The sequence below is a fragment of the Loxodonta africana genome, chromosome 10 (genome assembly GCF_030014295.1).
Source record: "Loxodonta africana isolate mLoxAfr1 chromosome 10, mLoxAfr1.hap2, whole genome shotgun sequence".
In the NCBI taxonomy this organism is placed as follows: domain Eukaryota; kingdom Metazoa; phylum Chordata; class Mammalia; order Proboscidea; family Elephantidae; genus Loxodonta; species Loxodonta africana.
Genome location: NC_087351.1, coordinates 23,440,687 through 23,461,529, shown reverse-complemented (window position 1 = coordinate 23,461,529; position 20,843 = coordinate 23,440,687). Strand labels below are relative to the sequence as shown.

General features: G+C 38.5%; 1 protein-coding gene across 6 annotated transcripts in view; it reads left to right on the top strand.

The window, feature by feature from the left end:
• Positions 1-20,843, top strand: part of SLC12A6 (solute carrier family 12 member 6) — a 97,121-nt gene that overhangs the window by 67,263 nt on the left and 9,015 nt on the right. For all 6 annotated transcript variants that reach the window (XR_010323130.1, XM_023558629.2, XM_003418629.4 and 3 more), the window contains 19 exons: positions 271-365; positions 1,688-1,819; positions 2,879-3,025; positions 4,429-4,483; positions 5,010-5,140; positions 5,855-6,096; positions 9,101-9,315; positions 10,296-10,454; positions 10,631-10,729; positions 10,993-11,050; positions 11,520-11,694; positions 11,968-12,086; positions 13,547-13,645; positions 15,068-15,187; positions 16,198-16,302; positions 16,722-16,890; positions 17,977-18,172; positions 19,093-19,262; positions 20,153-20,284. Coding sequence is in view for 5 of the 6 variants with exons in the window: in XM_023558629.2 (XP_023414397.1) it covers positions 271-365; positions 1,688-1,819; positions 2,879-3,025; positions 4,429-4,483; positions 5,010-5,140; positions 5,855-6,096; positions 9,101-9,315; positions 10,296-10,454; positions 10,631-10,729; positions 10,993-11,050; positions 11,520-11,694; positions 11,968-12,086; positions 13,547-13,645; positions 15,068-15,187; positions 16,198-16,302; positions 16,722-16,890; positions 17,977-18,172; positions 19,093-19,262; positions 20,153-20,284 (2,618 nt within the window). In the remaining variant the exon portion in view is untranslated. The remainder of the gene's footprint in view (positions 1-270; positions 366-1,687; positions 1,820-2,878; positions 3,026-4,428; positions 4,484-5,009; positions 5,141-5,854; positions 6,097-9,100; positions 9,316-10,295; positions 10,455-10,630; positions 10,730-10,992; positions 11,051-11,519; positions 11,695-11,967; positions 12,087-13,546; positions 13,646-15,067; positions 15,188-16,197; positions 16,303-16,721; positions 16,891-17,976; positions 18,173-19,092; positions 19,263-20,152; positions 20,285-20,843) is intronic.

The window sequence follows — 20,843 nt, the reverse complement described above, 5'->3', positions numbered from 1 at the left end:
TAAGAGCTCTATGGCCTGGAATCCCAAAAGAATAGTGTCTCCAAAAGTCTTTGTATTGTTAAGAAAGGGAATGACCCATGTTTGGTTCTTATAGGTTTGTTTTTACACCTGCTGGAGAGAGAGCCACATTCTTCAAGAAATGCTAATTGAGTTCCACCACTGTGTGATATGACAATGAGTTCTTCTATCCAACAGGCAACATGCAGTTATCTGGTGCTGATGTTTCTTCAATACCAATAAGAAACTAACTTTGTTTAATTCTTTTTCTAGATGATGGACGTAAAAAAGCTCGAAATGCTTATCTCAATAATTCCAATTATGAAGAAGGCGATGAATATTTCGATAAAAACTTGGCACTATTTGAGGTAATATTTAGAGAAAACTAGGGATAGGTATTTCAGAAACAGAGATGTCAGGATAGCCATTTCCCATTCCATTCATTTTAAAACAGTACAAGCTGGATAATTTAATAACTAATTGTTAAAATAAAATATGATTATTATAACTTCCATTGTAGTTAATTTTATCTGTATAAGCTAACTATAATGAGTAGCCAATATATCAAACTTTTATGAAGTAAGGAGGAGGAATGCTTGCATCTCAGGTAAATGGAACACCTTGCAGTCTAATTCAGCTAGGAATTAAATATCTTCATCCAAGTTATCTTTCTTCTAAGTATAAAGCAGTGTATTTCTAAACCCTGTGGTTAGGAAGACTGTCATTTAAGTTAAAATATTAGACAGAAATCACTGTAGGAAGCAGGCTGCTAGATTAAGAGGACCTGTATGTCTTATCTGACTAAAACGACATGGACTCTGACGGAGTCTATGGCCAAATTATTGAAAGGAGCCTGGTTTGTTCCAGTACTACCTTTGGCTGGCTTTGGAAAATGACGTAAATGCTCTTCTCTTGGTGCACCTATTTTTTAAATGATATTTTCTCTCAAGAAAAGTTCTGACGTGAGTATTTAGTTCAGTCACAGAAGTTTTTCCTAGACCTGGCCATACTTGGTGATAAAAATAGCCATAAGAGTAAGCGGAATGTTAGTGGCCTGAAAAAAGGGAGAGCACTATGACTCGAGGGCACTGGGTTCACTGGTTATGGTTAAGGATCACATTATCAATGTTCTTTACTAGGTTACAGCCTTTTGTAGGGGTCAGTATGAGTTGGAATCAACTTGATGGCAAGAGGTTCGGTTTTGGTTTAATACGATTTTAGGAGTCCTGGTGGTGCAGTGGTTAAGTGCTTGACTGCTAACTGAAAGGTAGGTGATTCAAACCCACCAGCTGCTACGCTAGGGAAGGATGTGGCAGTCTGCTTCCGTAAAGATTTACAGCCTTGGAAACCTTCTGGGCAGTTCTGCCACCCTGTCCTACAAGGTCGCTGTGAGTCAGATTCAGCTCAACAGCAATGGGTTTTGTAATATGATTTTGTTTTTACTGTAGGTAAGTTACATAGCTATTAGAAAGAACATTGAAACTTTTCACTAAAGAATTTTACAAAGATTCACGCTGCACTCATTGAATGTGACGTTTAGTTTCGGGGAAGAATAAAGTCTCATCAATAACTTTTTTAAAAACATTTTAGCTGTGTAGTATTTTCTCTTGCAGTTTTTTGGTAGAGAGGTTATTTCGATGCTTATTTTCAGTGTTCTTCATTCATTTCTTCTGTATTTCTGGCTTTATAGGAAGAAATGGACACCAGGCCAAAGGTGTCTTCTCTTCTCAGCCGCATGGCCAATTACACAAATCTGACACAGGGAGCAAAGGAACATGAAGAGGCAGAGAACATTACTGAAGGGAAAAAGAAGCCTACCAAGGTGATGCCTCAGGATAACAAGGATAAATAAAGAGAGCCTTGTATATAAGAAATGAAGAGATATCCAGGGCATCACTCTATGTTTAGTAATTATTTATTGAATGCTTGATATGTGCCAGGCACTGTTCCAGGCACTGGGGTCATACCATAAACAGAACATGCAGAGTCCTGCCTGTCATACAGTCTAACTTCTAGTGTGAGGAGACAGTCCTGAAGCAAAATATATAACATATTAAGTGTTGATCAATGCTTAAACAAAAAGAAAGTGGGGTAAAAGACTGAGACTGGCCATCAAGGGACCAGGGAGTGGGATTGCTATTTTAGATTGGTTGACCAGGGAAGGCCCCCTAACAAGGTGATATTTGAGCAGAGAAGTAAATAATGTGGGGGAGTGAGCCATGTAATAGCTGAGAGAAGAGCATTCCAGGGAGAGAGACTAGCACTTCAAGAGTCCACATCCATTTGCCTCACTAGAAGATTCCGTCTGTCTGTTGCGAAGTTTATGGGTTTTTTAAAGACCAAATATCAGTTTTTCTCAAAATGAAAATATGGAACAATATACAGTTTAGCTTTCTGGTTGTTCAACTCTTTGAAAAGTGATAAAACAACCCTCAGACCTTCATTTTACCAGTTAAGAATTTATGCCAGATTCTGAAAGATTCCATTAAGTCCTTATTCTATTTTTAAATGAGTTATTTATTTGAAAAGAAAGCTAACAGTTTTGAAGAATAGAAAATGTTAAGATTGTTGAAGGCCCATTTGTGGCTAAATGCCTGTGTATAAATAAAAATGTATAAGACCCTATATAAAGTAAAAACGTATAGCTCTAGGAATATTAAAAGGTAAAAAAAAAAAAAAAGTTTTTTTTTTTTTTTATGGTGGTAGTAATTTATAAAACGGAGATTTTATTTGTACTTCTTTTAAGATTTTGCTTAAACTTTATCTCTGCTTTGAGGTTAATATGTACTTAGGGGGTAAGTTTTTACATAGTTAAAGAGAAAAAAAGCATCTCTTCTAGATGACTATGTAATTTTTCTCCTGTAAACATCTTTCTTTCCAGACCCCCCAAATGGGTACCTTCATGGGTGTCTACCTCCCATGTCTACAAAATATTTTTGGAGTGATCCTGTTTCTACGCCTTACCTGGGTGGTGGGCACAGCAGGAGTTCTTCAGGCCTTTGCAATTGTTCTTATCTGCTGCTGCTGTGTAAGTCCTGCATTGGCTCCTGGAGTCATCTAGAATATTGGGAACTCTCAAGAGTATATGCATACCCTGCAACTAGAGCTTGACCTCTTTGGGAATCAAACAAAGGATACCAGGGAAAGATCTATGATCTCAACAGGAGAGATCTTTCTGGTGTCAAAACCTAAAGGATTTTCAGTTATATCGTGTCTGTTATTCATTGCTTGGTGTTTGTGATATGATGTGCTAGAAATTGCAAAGGAAGACTTCTACATGAAGGAGGAAATATAGCCTCTTGGAAGAATTTAGAGTCCAAGCCATTTGAGCTTTGGTAGCACCAAAGTTGTGACAGGAAGTGAGGCAGAAAATGTGATGCACTGCTCCAGAGTAGCATTGAGAAACAGAACTATCTAAGAGTTTCTTAGGGTTGAGGAGTATTTTGTTTTGTTCTGAAGTCTCTTCTGTTATCCCTTTCTAGAAATTCAGGTGTTCTTCCCAGGTCTCCATTATTCTGAGAACATACTGATCTTACTTTAATTTGAACTCCTTCTAGCCATACATCCTAGGCACATCTATCCATATTATTATTATACATTCCTGCTGTCTACTGACCTCTTTTATTAATAGCACCATTATAGCCTCTCTGTGCATTGTGCTTAGCCGAGTACTATACAGTGTAGAGTAAGCAGACACAGCCCATATCGTTAATACCTTAAAGTTAATGGTAACACCATTTTTTCAGTTTCTCAGGCTTGAAACCTCAAGGCCATATTTGGCTCCTCTGTTGCCTCTCACATTTAATCAACCACCAAGGTCAATCAAGTGTCCCTCTGAAATCCCTTAGATTCAACCTTTCCTTTTTATTCCCACTACCATCACTGTAATTCTTACCTCTCACTGACCTGCTATAGTAGCCTACTTACTAACCAGTCACTCTGCCTCCAGCTATTCCTTATCTGTGATGTGCTACCAGGTACTATTTCTAAAATACAGTTCTTACGTACTCAGAAGCCTTTAGTGGTTCCTTTTCTTACTGAATATTATTCTTGGTATTCTGGCTAGTCTTTAGTTAGATTCCAGTCCATTTTCCAAGTCGTTTCCCTAGTTAATCCCTTTGAACATGTTATGCTTTATCTCCTGTTTAACTAGGAGATCCAGGGTGAGATCAGTGGTTCTTAGAGTACTTAACCTACTGATTAAGTTGTAGGGGCATTTGAACAAAATACACCAAATGATGGTAACGTGACTAGTGCAGTGAGGTGGATCACATCATCTCATTTCTGTACTGTTAGGTAGACAGGCAACTTCTTTATAAAAGTAGGTAGAGTTAAATATTTGATAAGTGCTCTGAGAGCCACAGATCAAAAAGTAGTATAGAAATGTCATCTTTTCACAGTAACAATCTTCGCCTTTCCCTTTCTCTACAGACAATATTGACTGCTATCTCCATGAGTGCCATTGCTACCAATGGAGTGGTACCAGGTCAGTAGGCCAAGGTTGAATGTCAGGAATCATCAATGATTACTATATGTTTATGCTATAAACCCAGGGATGTAAACTTCCAAGGAATAGGATGCTATTCTATTCTTCTGGGCCACAACAGAGTAATGGTCCGTAGGTCAGAGACACTAATACTGTTTAACTTTAGGATTCCTTCTTTAAAATCTCTCATTTTCTAAGCTAGAATGGTTTAATTTCAAGTCACGTTCTTAGATTTTTATTGGCATAATTTTATTGGGCTCTCATGCCTATAGTAAATTTTCTTGTATTTTTCTAAGTAGTACTGGCAAGTTGTGGAGCATTATCTTTGCAGTATATCATACAAAAAAAGGCTTCTTCTTTACTTCCCACTAGCAAATTTACTTTTTTAAAATTATTTTGAGTATTTTCAAAAACCGAAAACGTATCTATCCATCATGCATAAGTTTATTCTTATTTATGACTTATTTACCTTCTTCTTACTTATGTGCTCTTTTTATCCCATTCACCTGCCTGTTTTGTCTTTTAGCTGGGGGCTCATACTTTATGATTTCCCGGGCACTGGGCCCAGAGTTTGGTGGGGCCGTTGGTCTCTGCTTTTACCTTGGCACCACATTTGCAGCAGCCATGTATATCCTTGGCGCCATTGAAATTTTTCTGGTAAGTAATGACTTAATTGTGATCTAGGTATGAATGTAGAAGAGGTAGAGATTTGAGTTTAATTTCTTCTTTGATATCAAGGCTTCTAAAGTAAGCTGTAGGAATCAGTTGGATGATTGACTGCTAAACTCTTACTGATCTCCTGTGAACGGTATTGTGAATATGAGGCACAAAGTTTGAGGGTATACGTTGCTTGCCTACCCCTCCCACTCTGCCTAATCACCACCCTAGCACTCCAACCAAAAGTTAAAGGCTCAGAAGAAAGACTTCCACCAATGGCAAAAAAATAAAATAAAGTGGTGTTTGTTTCCTTTTGCAGTCTTTTTCCAGTGAAATGAAATATTTTCTTGTTTATTTATTCACTGGAATGTATTTTTTACTACTTCAAGTAATGATAGCAGAAGAATGGAGCTCAAGATAATCATTACAGTTTTTTATATAACCCTTGGAATAGAATTATTCATGTGTTCCTTTTTTTTTTTCTATTTGGAAATGTTGGTATTCATAACAGTGTGGAGGTAAAAGAAAAAGAAACCCTTTATCACATTTCTGAAGGCATTCCAGATCTTCCCATGTAGAAATTGGGTTAAGAAGGTCCGCAGTCATTTCTCTCTCCGCTTTTGCTTTCCTTTGTGAAAACATATGAAAATTACATTAACCCTGTTACCTAATTACTTTGAAATGACCTCATTTTCTATTTATTTTACCTAACAGATGTATATTGTCCCCCGGGCTGCCATCTTTCGCAGTGACGATGCACTCAAGGAGTCAGCCGCTATGCTAAACAACATGCGTGTCTATGGCACAGCCTTCCTGGTACTTATGGCATTGGTGGTGTTCATCGGCGTACGCTACGTGAACAAGTTTGCCTCACTTTTCCTGGCCTGTGTCATTGTATCCATCTTGGCCATCTATGCTGGAGCCATCAAGTCTTCTTTTGCCCCTCCGCACTTCCCGTACGTTTGATAGCCATCATTATTGGGTAGTCATTGACAATATCTGGTGGTCTGAGAATGTCAAGTCAGAATTTTACAGTCTATCTAGATTTCTCTCTTGTATAAGCCCAGTCAGCAATTAGGCAGGAAGCCTACTAGCAAAACAGTATCATATCAATCCTTTTCCTTATGTCCCAAGCCTAGAACTAGCAGCTTTAACCATTTTTTGTATATACATATTTTGGTTGGTTTGTTTTTTCTCCCATCTGATTATGATTGTTCATATTTGAACTATTCACAAAGGGCTTTACAAACAGCATAGTTATTGCCGACAACTTTTATAAAGTAGATCAATGTTGGATGCCTTTTTTTTAATTTATTTTTGTTGTTGTTGAAGATATACACAGCAGAACATATACCAGTTCAACAATTTCCATGTGTACAATTCAGTGTCATTGATTACATTCTTTGAGTTGTACAGCCATTCTCACCCTCCTTTTCTGAGTTGTTCCTTCTCCATTAACATAAACTCACTGCCCCGAGTTTCCTATCTAATCTTTTGAGTTGCTGTTGTCAGTTTGATCCCATATAGATAGATCTTAAAAGAGCAATGTTCAAGGCAGACATTCTTTACTAGTTAAGCTTGACTATTGTTTGGTTTTAAGAAGACTTCAGGGGATATTTAAGTTTTAAAGATTATCTCAGGCACCTTCCCCCTTTTATCAGGATCCTTCTGTAGAATCTTTGATCAAAATGTTTGGTAATGGTAGCCAGGCAGCATCCAGTTCTTCTGGTCTCGAGGCAAAAGAGGCAGTTGTTCCTGGAGGCAGTTACCCACACTTTTGATTTCCTCCTCCTACTCCACACTCTCCTTCTTCTGTTGCTCCAGGCACATAGAGACCAATTGTCATGCCTTGGTTGGCTGCTTGCAAGCCCAGGCAGTACTTAATGAACTGGGAGGTAGAACAGAAGCACTAAACACCTTATTAGGCCATTTAACTGGGTTGTCCCGTGAAACCATGACTCAAAACCTCCAAACCAAGTAACTGGACCCCGTGAAGTTTGGTTGTACATAAACAGCCTCAGTAGCTACTCTTTATAATGTTGGATTCCTTTTATTAATGAAAAATCAGGAGAATCAAAAGAACCCTAAACTACTACCGAAATATTTGTGATTAAAATTTTTATTCTGCTATTAGTACCGTTGACAGCAATGGGTTTTTTTTTTTTTTTTTTTGGTTCATTAGTACCATAATGGAATTATAGTGAAAAAAATAAAGGGATATAGATGTCATATCATTTGTATGTGCCTTTCTCTATAAATAATATATAAGTAGTAAATGTATCTTAAAGTGTATTTTTTGAAGTAGTAATGAATTTGTGCGGATCTGTAACTCACATGGTCACCTGTTTCCCCTCTGCCTAGTGGTGTAGGGACTGATGTTTGTAATCTTGGAACAGAGATTGGTTTTGAAAAGTCATCTAGATCATTCAGGGATCAAATTCATTAATCATATGTTGATTTAACCAGACTACAGAAAAACCTATTTTTAAAAAATGGTTTTCCCCAAAGTTAATTAGTGGCAGAGTGACATGAGCCCTGTGATTTCCTGATTCCCAATCCAGTGTCCAGTGTTTCTTCTGTGCCAGGCTGTGTGATGTCAGTGAGAGATTCCATCATAAATTTTTAGTTTGCTTACCTGTTTGGGGGCTGTAAAGTAGCTAAAGATCTTTTTTAAGAGTCATTAAAGTACAAAAGACCACATTTCCCAAGGCCATGTCACAACTTGGGAAATTCTATTCTGCCTCAGGCTCTCCTTTGATACCTCTCTTGGAGCTGTCAGTGAGTGAGTGTGTGTGTGTGCATGCACGTGCACGCAGAAGGACGTGATGCATGGTATTTTCTTTAAAGTACTCTAGTGAAATAAGAGAAAAATCTAGGGAATACCTGAGGCAAGACTAGAAAATGTTGAGAGTGGTTGAACCCGAATAATGGGTACATGGTTCATTCTAACATTATCCACTCAGTGTATGTTTGAAAATTTCCATAATTACTGTTATCGTTTTGTAGATTTAAAAAGTTGCTTTGTTCCACCTGAGAGGTATTTTAACTATGGGTGTATTATTCCTTTGTTCGTATTTATGTCTCTGGGTTAAAGAAAAAAATAAAACTAGTAGTTAATATTTGTATTATTCTTAAATAGTCTCACTCCCACTGTTCAAAAACAGATTTCTCTTAGTCCATCGAGGGATGTACTTTTTCATTCTAGCCAAGCTATCATCCTTGCAATGGTAGCCAGAAAGATTTGACCTTTACCGTAACATTTCCGGAATTTTATGAATGTAAAGGAGTCCTTGGGTAGTGCAGCCAGTTAAGCACTCAGCTACTGGCCGAGAAGTTGCCAGTTTGAACCACCCAGCGGCATCTCAGAAGAAGACCTGGCAGCCTGCTTCCCAAAGGTCACCGCCATGAAAGCTCTGTGAAGCACAGTTCTACTCGACAACACGAGTTGGAATTGCCTCAGTGGCAACTGAAGGTTATGAATGTGAGGCTTTTCTAGGCCTCGCAAAAGGGGGTCATTTCTTTTTTAGTTGTAGGAAGAGCAAAAGGACTCTAGGATACTTTTAGACCCAACACTTGGTTAGTGGCCTAGAAATTTTGGAAGATCAGTCAGCATAGATACAGACAAAGAAAATCTTTGTGTTTGAGCTCTATCACTGCTGTCTACCACCTGAATGACCTCGGGCAGACTACTTTATCACCCTAAGATTCTGTCTCTCCATCTGCAAAATAGAAATATTAATACATGTTTTATAAGGTTGATGTAAGGATTAAATTGGCAGAAAATATAAATTACCATTCACACTGTTGGTCAATCAGTAAATCTTAGTTCCTTTCACACCCGTGGCAGGAAGAGTTCTTATCGATCATTTTTGTTTTCCTTTACTCATCTCTTTCATAATGCTTTTTTTTTTTAATCATCCTTTTCTTGCTTGTTATTTCTCTCTGTTTGTTTTCTCTTAGGGTCTGTATGCTGGGTAACCGCACCCTTTCATCAAGACATATTGACATTTGCTCTAAGACCAAGGAGATGAACAACATGACGGTCCCATCAAAGTTATGGGGCTTCTTCTGTAACTCCAGCCAGTTTTTCAATGGCACCTGTGATGAATACTTTGTTCACAATAATGTCACTTCAATTCAGGGCATTCCTGGATTGGCTAGTGGTATCATTACAGGTAAGTTAAGGGGTTATTTGTGAGCTTTTAATTGCTCTATAACAACGATTGTAAGGATGGCACAGGACCAGACATTGTCTTGTTCTGTGGTACGTAGGGTTGCTATGAGTCGGAATCGACTTGATGGCACCTAACAACAACAACTGTTCTATTAAAAAAACAGACCAGACTTTACCATTTTTGACCCTTCTGTTATCCATGAAGATTCCCTGTCATGGTGCCACTTCCCTCTTAAACACTGAGAATACAGCTCTTATTTCAACATAATTTTGCTTTCGTATCAGTGAATTTATACTTTTTTGTACACTCCCTTGCACAGTGCTATCTGCTAAAAATTTACGTCTTTTAGAGGGCAGACCTGAGCGAATTGCTTTTTAACCTAGATTAAGATGATAAAATATTCTATGTAATCTTCTAAAACTGAAGAGTTCTTTCTGCAGTGACAGGTAGAATGGAACTATTTTAATGTCACCACATCCACACATGTGTTTTCCTAACTCACCTAAATTTCTGAAACTTTTTTCTTAAGAGACTTCTGTCTTAAATGCTTGGTCCACAAATGTCTTTGCACGTAAGCAAGTTCACACTAAGGTATTAAAAACATCGTTGATGTCTAATAAAAAAAATTATGGGCTTTCTCGAGCATGCTGCTTTAGTCTGTTTATTACTAATTTATCAGCCTGGCTTGATTGCATGTGTATTTACCAAAGCATTTTGTGACATTATATATGAAACCAGATGAAAAAGAGCATTAGGTTTTTATTCATGTGTGCTTTATTGTGTGGTATGTTTGTGCATATACATGCTCACGTAGAATCAAACATAATTTTAAAACCTATATAAATGAGGACTCTGATTTAGGGTATTCTTTAGGTAGAAAATTACCTAATTATCTTCTCTATAAAAAAAAAAAATTTTTTTTTTTTTTATACTGCTGTTGCTTATTACTGCCTCCTCCCTCCCTTTTTATTCCACTGCAGAGAATCTTTGGAGTAATTACCTACCAAAGGGAGAGATCATTGAAAAGGCCTCAGCCAAATCTTCCGATGTCTTAGGCAGCTTAAATCACGAGTATGTCCTTGTTGACATCACCACCTCCTTCACGCTTCTGGTGGGAATCTTCTTTCCCTCTGTCACAGGTAAGCAGATGGGCTGTTGTTTATTTAAGGAGCTATCATACCCAGGGAGTGATTTTTCTCAGGAGACAGATTGTATCATTAGGGTCCCTAGATTTGATTTTAGTCTTTGGTATCAGTGTGCATATCAAAGTGTCTGTGAACTCAAGGAGTTAACTTGTTTATTTCCTTTTCTAAAGGTATCATGGCTGGATCAAACCGGTCTGGAGATCTGAAAGATGCTCAGATGTCTATTCCCATTGGCACTATCCTCGCCATCCTGACCACCTCCTTTGTCTGTATCCTTTTTACAAGTGCAGTCTGAATCTTAGTCATAGGCGTATCCAGTAGAACTAGGGTAATCAGTATTTTTATCCTGTTAGGATAGCTGCTTTCTACCACCTGACGAGATAATCCATCCCCCTCATTCCCAAAATAGAGAATTCAAGAGCTAATGTATTAGATTAGTAAATTTAGCAACTCATTTTACTGATAGAAGGAATGTCCTGAGTGTGTCTACGTTTTATCTCAGAGCCACTTTCCTTGACTCTTGATGTGATAGATTTAAGCAATGTTGTCCTTTTTGGTGCATGTATTGAAGGAGTTGTTCTTAGAGACAAGTGAGTGGTTGATTTCTTTTAATAATCGTGCCTGTCTTCTATGATGTTTGATCATCCCATATGGCCCCAAGACAGTTGAAACTCAAAAACCCAACCTGAGATATCTGTCATGACTAGAAGTTTAAATGGATGGATGGAGATGGATGGATGGATTCCCACCATCCTCCAATTTTTTGTATTTTTTGGTACTTTCAAGTTTCTTTACAGTGATAATCTGAGGAGAAAAGCTGTAATTGAGGTTTAGCTTATCTTCTAAAGAAATCTCACCCTGCAAGTTATTTTTTCTTAATATAGGTTATTATACCTTTTGATCAAATCTACCTACCTTTACATTTGGTCATATTCATTTGATTAACTAAGACTAATCAAATCTTAATCTTGATTTTCTAAGTATTGTAAATGATTGAAATTAGGTGAAAGTACCTCATTATTTCTAGATTAAATTTACCCATACTTGTTTTTCTCCCAGGTTTGGGGATGCTGTGAAAGGTAATTTGGTGGTTGGTACCTTATCTTGGCCATCCCCATGGGTAATTGTTATTGGCTCCTTCTTTTCAACATGTGGGGCTGGACTTCAGAGTCTCACGGGTGCACCAAGGCTGCTACAGGCGATTGCCAAGGATAACATTATACCGTTTCTTAGGGTGAGTGACTCTTCCTTGTGCCGTCTTCCTTTTTTCTTAGGCTTTACGTGAAATGGTGTGGGTTAGCAAATACTAGGTCACATGATATGGAGACATGGGGTTTTAGTACGAGACTCTAAATCCCTAGTATTAGTCTGTGTAAGAGTGGGGTAAAGGAGTTTAAAAGACATCACAGTTTTAATGCTATTATCTCTCAGTTAAATATCTGAAACTGTAGGATAGAGTATTGCAGACATTGACTCAGATCCTTCCCCCACTTCTATGCCTGTACAGGTTTTTGGTCATAGCAAAGCCAATGGGGAACCTACCTGGGCTTTACTTCTAACTGCTGCCATTGCAGAGCTGGGAATCCTCATTGCCTCCCTGGATCTTGTGGCCCCAATCCTTTCCATGTAAGAGCCAGTTATTTTTTTCAGTTATTTTTGCTTTAATGATGTATAATATGTGCTGTTTTCTATCAGGCATAGAACAGTAATGATAACAAGAGTGGGTCAAATATAGATATAATATCCCTCAAGTGATAAACGTCCTGGGATGTTTTATGTAAGGCTACCTTTCATAAATTATAATGGTTTCTTCCTGCTTACACAACTTCAAAAGTTCTTGCCATCATTTCTGATTTATTGTCACTGGGTTGTGGCTTTAGCTTTTGTTCATTCGCCTGTGATTTATTGATGTCTTGTTATTTACCTGGCACTGTGCGATATGCTGGGAATACAAAAATGGCTAAGAGACCGTTGTAAGGAACTGATGGTAGATGAGGAAACCAGTGATCTCCATAGAGTGCGGTGAATTCTGTGATAAAGATGAACACTAGGTGCTATGTGAAAACTAAGGGGGGCAGATAAACAGACTTGCTATCAAGAAAGGTGCTGTGGAGGAAGTGATACTTGTATGTTCAAGAATGACTGCTTATTTGCTAAGCAAAGAAGGCGTGGAGGATGTTCCAGGCAGGGAACATACGTAGAGGAATTGAGGAGTGACATAATGTAGTACTTTCAGAGAACTGAAAATTGTTTGGCATGGCTAGAGCAGAGGGTGCATGTTAGGGAATGGCAGGCTAGAGAAGTAAGTAGAGCCCGATCACAAAGGACCTGGAGCTTTTGCCTGGAAGTAATGGATAATCCTTATGGTAAAGAGCAAAATAAAAATATTTATGTTTTAGAATGATCAATTCAATATAAAAGATGGCTTAGACAGAGGCTAAAATTGAGTTGTAAGTGCCAACTGGAAGCTTATTTGACTAATCCAGGAAAGAAGAAATGAGAGCCTAAACTGAGGTGTTAAAGTATTAGAGAGAGAAAGGAAAAAGAATTTTGGAGATTTTAAGTAGGTAGAATCCATAGAAGTTGGTAAGTGAATTTTGAAGAAGGGTGAGTAAAGAAGAGGAAACTAGGATTATCCCAAGAACAACTGAGTAAAGAGTTGGTTGTGTCATTCACTGAGAGAACATAGGAGGATGAACAAGTTTGTGCAGAGAGGTTTAAGTTTCTCCGCTTCCTAGATTTAGTCACGGGTTATTGGTGTTAGCTGCCTCTGAGTCTGTTCTGACTCCTGGCAACCCCGTGTGTAGAGTAGAACTGCTCTATAGGGTTTTCAGGGCTGTGGCCTTTTAGAAGCAGATCACCGGGACTTTCTTCCGAGGCACCTGTGTGGGTTCAAACCTCCAGGGTTTTGGCTAGTAGTCGAGTGTTTAATTGTTTGCGCCACCGAGGGACCCCTAGTTAAGGGTTAGTGGTCTAAAAACAAAGACTTAAATACAGTAAAGGCATCTAGTTACTGAAAATAGCCCTAGAAGAAGCATTTTCGAGTAATAATCATCCATCCCTCTTACTCTTTTTAATTCTTCCAGGTTTTTTCTCATGTGTTACCTCTTTGTGAACCTGGCATGTGCCTTGCAAACATTACTTCGAACACCTAACTGGAGGCCCCGGTTCCGCTACTACCACTGGTGAGTCTGCCTTTTTTTTTTTTTTTTTTTTGCCTCAGCATTTAGAGAGAACCCATCATTGCAGTGGAAAATTAGGAGGGCTGGGGTCTGAATACAATTTTGTTCTTGATCAACCATTCCACACTGATTGTTTCAACTTTCAATACTCACCGGAAACTCCGCCCTCACCCCATTTTTTCCTTTCCTTTTTCATAATAACTTAAAACATCCCACTAAGAATAAAGACTATAACATAAATATTTCCAGACTACTGCCTTGTTCAGGTTAAGACAACCTTCCCTTTGCATATTGGTTTTCCCTCTTCCCTCTTAACTAAGCACTGGACTTCACTTTCTGTCTTTCCTCTCTCATATTCTCATCAGTTTTCATTCTCAAACTCTCTTCCTTATACCAATTTAATTTAGTAGTTAAAGAGTGTTTAGCTACCATCCCTTCTTTTCGCTTTCATAGCTAAAAGCTCTCTAATACAGCCTATGTGTACCTGTTGCCACAGCCCTCTTTACTAACATACTTCTTAACCCTTTTCCAGTTTCACTTACTAATGGTGGGCAGTGACTACAAATTGAAATCTTCAGCTGATTTTGATGTCTCTGACCAGCTCTTTAGCTTCAACTTAAGTTAAAAGTTCATTATACATTTTTCGTGTTGCCCTTTTTGCTTCTGTTACTTTTGTTTTCTTTTTCTCTTCACTTCAATCCTAATTGTCTCTAGATTAGCAACTCTACTATTCATCCTTTGAGAGTCATCATACAGCTAGGAAATTCCTTCTGCACACAGAGGAACTTGTACACGGGGTTGTCTACCTGATTTATTTGATCAAAACCAGCACTTAATTATTCTCTGCCAAGTTTCACTTATGTAAACTAAGAAATCTAATGACACATTTTTCTTGGTGGGTTCTGAAGTTATGCTAATAAATATTCATAAAAGTTTCAGGAATATTTATATGAAATACTTTTTTTAAAGACTAGAGCATTGTTAACATATCTGACTACATGTCTTGTCTCTGTTTTGCCAAGTTTGAATCATCTTCATAATCACAGGTCACTTTTGTAGCCTCCCTCTTTATTTATGTTTTTCCAAGCAATGGGAAATACCCTTCAGCAAAGGGTGGTTTGTGCATCAGTGTGGTTCTGCTTACTGTTTGTTGCCAGTCTGTGATAGAACAACTGCAGAGATGGAGAATAAGCAATTGAAACTTCTGTAGCAATTTGACATTTCCACAGTATCTAGGCATGTGATAAATTTTCCTATAATTCTTTTTTATTGCATTTTACAAAAGCATCTGTTTATAACAGAGTGGAAAAATTTTTTAAATGGTCCCTCACCACAGTTAGTTTGAGAAGCACTGTCTAGCAGATGCCACTTTTCTTAGCTTCTTAGAAAGACTTTTTGTTTGTTTGCTTGTTTTTAATCTTCTAGGGCCCTCTCTTTCATGGGAATGAGTATTTGTCTGGCTCTGATGTTCATTTCTTCCTGGTATTATGCCATCGTAGCTATGGCGATTGCTGGTATGATCTACAAATACATCGAGTACCAAGGGTGAGTCTATAGCAGCACAAACAAACTGTGGCTTTGACCTTGGTCACTGCTAAATGTCAAGACTGGCTAGTTTGGTTAGAGCCAGTCTAATGAAAATTGCATTATGGTTTCAGGTAACTTCCTTCTTCCATAACTAAATTTTGCAACGCAGTGGTTAAGTGCTTGGCTGCTAATCAAAAGGCTGGCAGTTCAAACCCACCAGCTACTCTGTGGGAGAAAAGATCTGATAATCTGCTCCTGTAAAGATTACAGCCTAGGAAGCCCTATGGGACTGTTCTACTCTGTCTTTTGGGTTGCTGTGAGTGAGAATTAACTTGACGGCACACAACAACAACAAATACAACAAATTCTCTTAACCATGTTACAGATGCAAGCTTTTAATTACATGGGTAACCCATTGAGAAAGTATGAAAGGATCAATGAAAACTAAAAGGGCTTATCCAAATAATAATGGATCCGTAGTAAAAAAAAAAAAGTAAAATACAAATATTTTTGTTTATCTCTTCAGTCTTTTCAGTATCTCTCTGAAATGAAAAAGGAATTAGTCCTTAATAACTGTAACAGCTTTTACTAACCATTTCCAAAAATGAGAGATGAATAACTCTGATTCAGAAGATGACACTGAGTTTTGCTTTCTCTGCATTATTTTCAGATTAACATAAACTTGGGTCTATATTAATTTCTTAATCTAAATTGCTGTTTTACATTATTGCTTTTGAATAGTTATAAAGAAGGACCAAGTGAATGACCCTTTCTGCCCTTTTTTTTGGAATTGCTTGTGCACTCCACTCTGTTGGTGAGGGGTAGTGTTGATCTGCTTCCAGTGGGTTCCTTAGATTACTAAAGAGCATGGTATATATCAGTAATAATGTTTTATACATCAGTAAATATACATCACTGAAAGCTTTACTCTTTTACCTTGTACATGTGTTCCAATCAGAAGACTAAACTTAATTTTTTGAAGTTGTACTTGCTACAGTTGAAGTCTGTCTCTGCTCTTTTCCTGACAGAGCTGAGAAAGAATGGGGTGATGGTATCCGTGGGCTGTCCCTCAGTGCAGCCCGATTTGCTTTGCTTCGGCTGGAGGAAGGGCCGCCACACACTAAAAACTGGAGGTAAAGAAATGAACAGAGCTGAGTGGGGTGTGGCACATAGTGAACACACAAAATTGCATTTTTCGTTATCTTATACGGTAAGGAAATCATGCGGCTCGAGGAATCGTGCAGTGGACCTATCTGAAACAATTCCAGATCCTTGATTTCTTGATTCCCTTTTCCTCATGAGATTTATGAGCTAGATTTCTCCTATTTTTTTTTTTTTTTCCTGGATGATTATTAAATTTGAGATAATATTGGGAGAGTTCAAAACAACTCACTATTCTCATCATTTCACTTCCCCTAACCTCTTCCCTATGTCAAATTACAGCTCCCCTGAGTCAAAGGGTGAAATTGCCGTTCTGTTCCCCAAAGCCAAAGTATTTTCACTCCCCTCTTTCCTTCCACCCTCCCTTCCCCCACCACCAACCTCTCTGTAGGCCTCAGCTGCTTGTATTGCTGAAACTAGATGAAGACTTGCATGTCAAGCATCCTCGCCTCCTCACTTTTGCCTCACAGCTGAAGGCAGGAAAGGGCCTCACAATTGTGGGCTCTGTCATTGTGGGGAACTTCCTGGAGAACTATGGCGAGGCTTTAGCTGCTGAGCAGGTAAGAGTCCAGGCTTATTGACTTAGTGGAAGAAAGTAAAGTAAGCTTACGGTTTTGTGATTTTAAGTAATCAGACCGCAGATTTCTAATTAATCCCTTTCCTGAGTGATCTAGGAGGTTTGCCTTTTTAGTTAGTGCAGACTTTTGAATGGTCATATTCTCCTAAATTATTAAGATGAGCCTGAAGATAGCAATTTATTCTTTCTTTCCATTTAAAGCATTGCCATGTTGGTAAAATGTAAGATTATCAAGGCTAAGCACTATTTGCAAATATTGACTCTGAACACTAGAAAATGATACACATAAATCTTCCCCAAACTATGGGGGAGGGTTCCTCTTAATTTTGTGACGACAAGGACAATGAGCAACTATTCCTGCTTTTTAATAATCTACATGGCATTATAAGCAAGTTTCTTTGCTATTTCTGATTAGCTCTACTGAATATTAAGGAGCCCTTGTGGTACAGTGGTTAAGCACTCAGCTGCCAACCAAAGGTCTGTGGTTCGAACCCAGCAGCTGCTCTGTGGGAGAAAGATGTGGTTGTCTGCTTCCATAAAGATGACAGCCTTGGAAGTCCTATGGGGCAGTTCTGTGTCCTATAGGGTTGCCATGAGTTGGAATCTACTCCATGGCAATGGGCTATACTGAATATTAAAGTCCTACCTGAATAAGGAATTTGTTTTTACTGTAATACTTATTATAAATGATAGAATTAACCCTGTTGTTTGAAGAAAATTTCAATTACATTTCAGAGATTTTGTGGATGTCATTTTAGAATGCTTTGAAACTAGAAGTGCTGAAGAAACATTAGGTATGTTCCAAAGGAAGGAAAACAGAATAGACAAAAAGGCAGGGAAACTAAGTGTGGACAACCAGTTTACAGATGTTCAGATAGGTATTTAGCATTTGAAAAGTGAAAAAAACAAAGGATGGTGGATTTCGTTGGGATAAGTAACTTTTTGAACTTCTCTGTAGAAGATGTGATCTTACACAGAGCTTAGAAAGAGGGAAATATGTATGGAAAAGGAGTTACTTAAAAGGTTGAGGGTGAAACAATTCAGTGTTGAGATTCTGTGTCTCTTTCAGACCATAAAGCACCTAATGGAGGCAGAGAAGGTGAAAGGATTCTGCCAGCTGGTGGTGGCAGCCAAACTGAAAGAGGGCATTTCCCACCTCATCCAGTCATGTGGCCTTGGGGGCATGAAGCACAACACAGTGGTGATGGGCTGGCCTAATGGCTGGCGCCAGAGTGAAGATGCTCGAGCATGGAAGACTTTTATTGGTACAGAACGCTGCTCATTAACTATCTGAGGACCCAAATAAGGGAGATAGTTAAATCCCCATCACTCTAATCCCACTTCAGCCACCTAAGCAGAGGCTATGCCATGGTTGAAGCAGTCTTATAAGGACACCTGTGTAACTAGTGGAGTCCTTGGGTGGCGCAGAGGGTTAACATGTTTGGCTGCTAACATAAAGGTCGATAGTTTGAGTCCACCCAGGGGCACCTCAGAAAAAAAAGTATAGTCATCTACTTCAGAAAAATCAGCCATTGAAAACCCAACGTAGCACAGTTCTGCTCTAACAAGTAGGAATCAGCAGCAACTGGTTTGGTTTGGGATTTTTTTAATGTAACTATTAGTAATAGTAACCTGATTCTACCCACCCCCATGAGCTTTACTTTATGCTCATGAAATTATCTCCTAAATTGCCATGTTTTCATTTATTGTTTCCCATATTAACGTTCTCACAAGAAGTGGAAAAATTGTCCTTCAGCATCAAAATTTCCCAAATTCACATATCCTCGTAAGGCCCCTAAGAAATGTAACATAAACCATGATTCTCAATCTAAGTCTCTTAGCTATTCAGATTTTTTCTCAATAATTTTTGTTAATGAGGCATAACCTAGTCTTTAAATGGGACTCCCTGTTCAAAGAAATGTAAAAGAGAGTTATCCTTGTTTTCCTGATATGGTGGAAACTATCAGAAGCAAGGAGCCCTGGTGGTGTAGTGGTTAAGATCTTGGCTGCTGACCAAAAGATCGGCAGTTCAAATCCACCAGCCACTCCTCGGAAACTCTATAGGGCAGTTCTGCTCTGTCCTGTAGGGTCTCTATAAGTTGGAACCGACTCAGTGGCACACAACAAGGCAAGCATAAGGATTTTCCTCTGCTTATCTTGATTCTCACTTTTTTTTTATCCCCAGGCACGGTTCGAGTGACAACTGCTGCCCATCTCGCCCTGCTGGTGGCCAAGAACATTTCCTTCTTTCCCAGCAACGTGGAGCAATTTTCCGAGGGCAACATTGATGTGTGGTGGATTGTGCATGACGGAGGGATGCTCATGCTATTACCATTCCTACTCAAACAGCACAAGGTATTTTTCAGCAACTTTTTAAAAATGTGTTTCTTCCTTAGCTTCTTTCCTGCTTCACTAAACAAACCAGGAGAGTGGAGAGTTATTCTTGGCGGTCCCTGGCCCCAGTTTCAACCTTATGAGAAATAGTTTTCTTGGTATTTGATACCTACTTATCTCCAAGTGAAAGTCAACAAGCTAATAAAGTTCCATACAAGCCATTGAGAAAAACAATAACTAGTATATACAGCCTATAAAAAAAGACCAAGAGTCTCTCAAGTGTTGGAAACCTAAAGGTATATGTAATTATGTGTTTGTAAATCACACATATATACAATGTGTATGTTTGTCACACATATATATACTCATCCTTTGGTAAGACTAATTAAACTGAAATAGTAAATATTATAGTCTGCATGGCGTCTGGATAAAGCACCCTCTTAAAGTATTTCAAGGAGCCTGGGTAGCACAGTGGTTCAGAGCTTGGCTGCTAACCGAGAAAGGTCAGAGTTTGAACCCACCAGCCACTCTGTGGGAGAAAGATGTGGCAGCCTACTTCTGTAAAAATTTACAGCCTTGGAAACCCTATGCGGCAGTTCTACTCTGTCCTATAGGATCTGCTATGAGTTGAAATTGGTTCAATGGCAATGAGTTTAAAGTATCATATGCCATATTTTTCTTTTAGCCAGTTTTTTCTTGTTATGAAATTAAGGAATTTCTTAAAGCGCTATTTAATGTGTTGCTTTTCAAGCTTTAGCCCTAGTACACTGATAAAACAAGTAGGAAGCCAAGAGTAAATACCCTGGTACTATAGCAAGGCTAATCTAAGCAAGAATGCCTCATGTTTTAGGAAGTCACTCTTTTTTGCCTTCTTGTATCTAATTTTCCACATGTGAATGGCACTCCCTTAGGTGTGGCGAAAGTGCAGCATACGGATCTTCACAGTAGCTCAACTAGAAGATAACAGTATCCAGATGAAGAAGGACCTGGCCACCTTCCTGTATCACTTGCGTATTGAAGCAGAGGTGGAAGTGGTGGAGATGGTGAGAAACCTGAGTTTGAGATCCAAGAGAACACCATTTCCCCATCTTGTACTCCTACCACCTTTTCTGGTTTGGGGACTTGTTCACCTGCAAACGTAGATTAGTCCCCTTGCTCCAGCAAACCCTGATAACGTTGACCTAGAAGAGTACAGTGTGTATGTGATGTATGTTTGGTTTTGTGTGTGTGTGTGTGTTTTGCTTGTTTTTGATTTCTTGTTTGTTTTTTTTGTTTACATAGTCCTTATGTTTCTTCCAGATTCTTGTCTGCTTAATGTAGTTTTGTTAATTTTTTAATTCATATATTTATGCTTAAAATCACACACGGTGTTTTTTAATAACCTGGCAGTACGAAAAACAAAATATAAACAGACTAGAGTTTGTGTTCCAGGGAAACATGTATATGTAATGGCTAGATTATGGGAAAGACTCTCAGGGCTTATGGATATTCTCTGCAATTTCCACTAATGTATTTATGTAGCTCAATGACTGAATAAAAATAGGGAGGGGTGAAACTTGATATTGTGCTACTTCTTCTGGTTCGATTTAGTGAGTTGACATG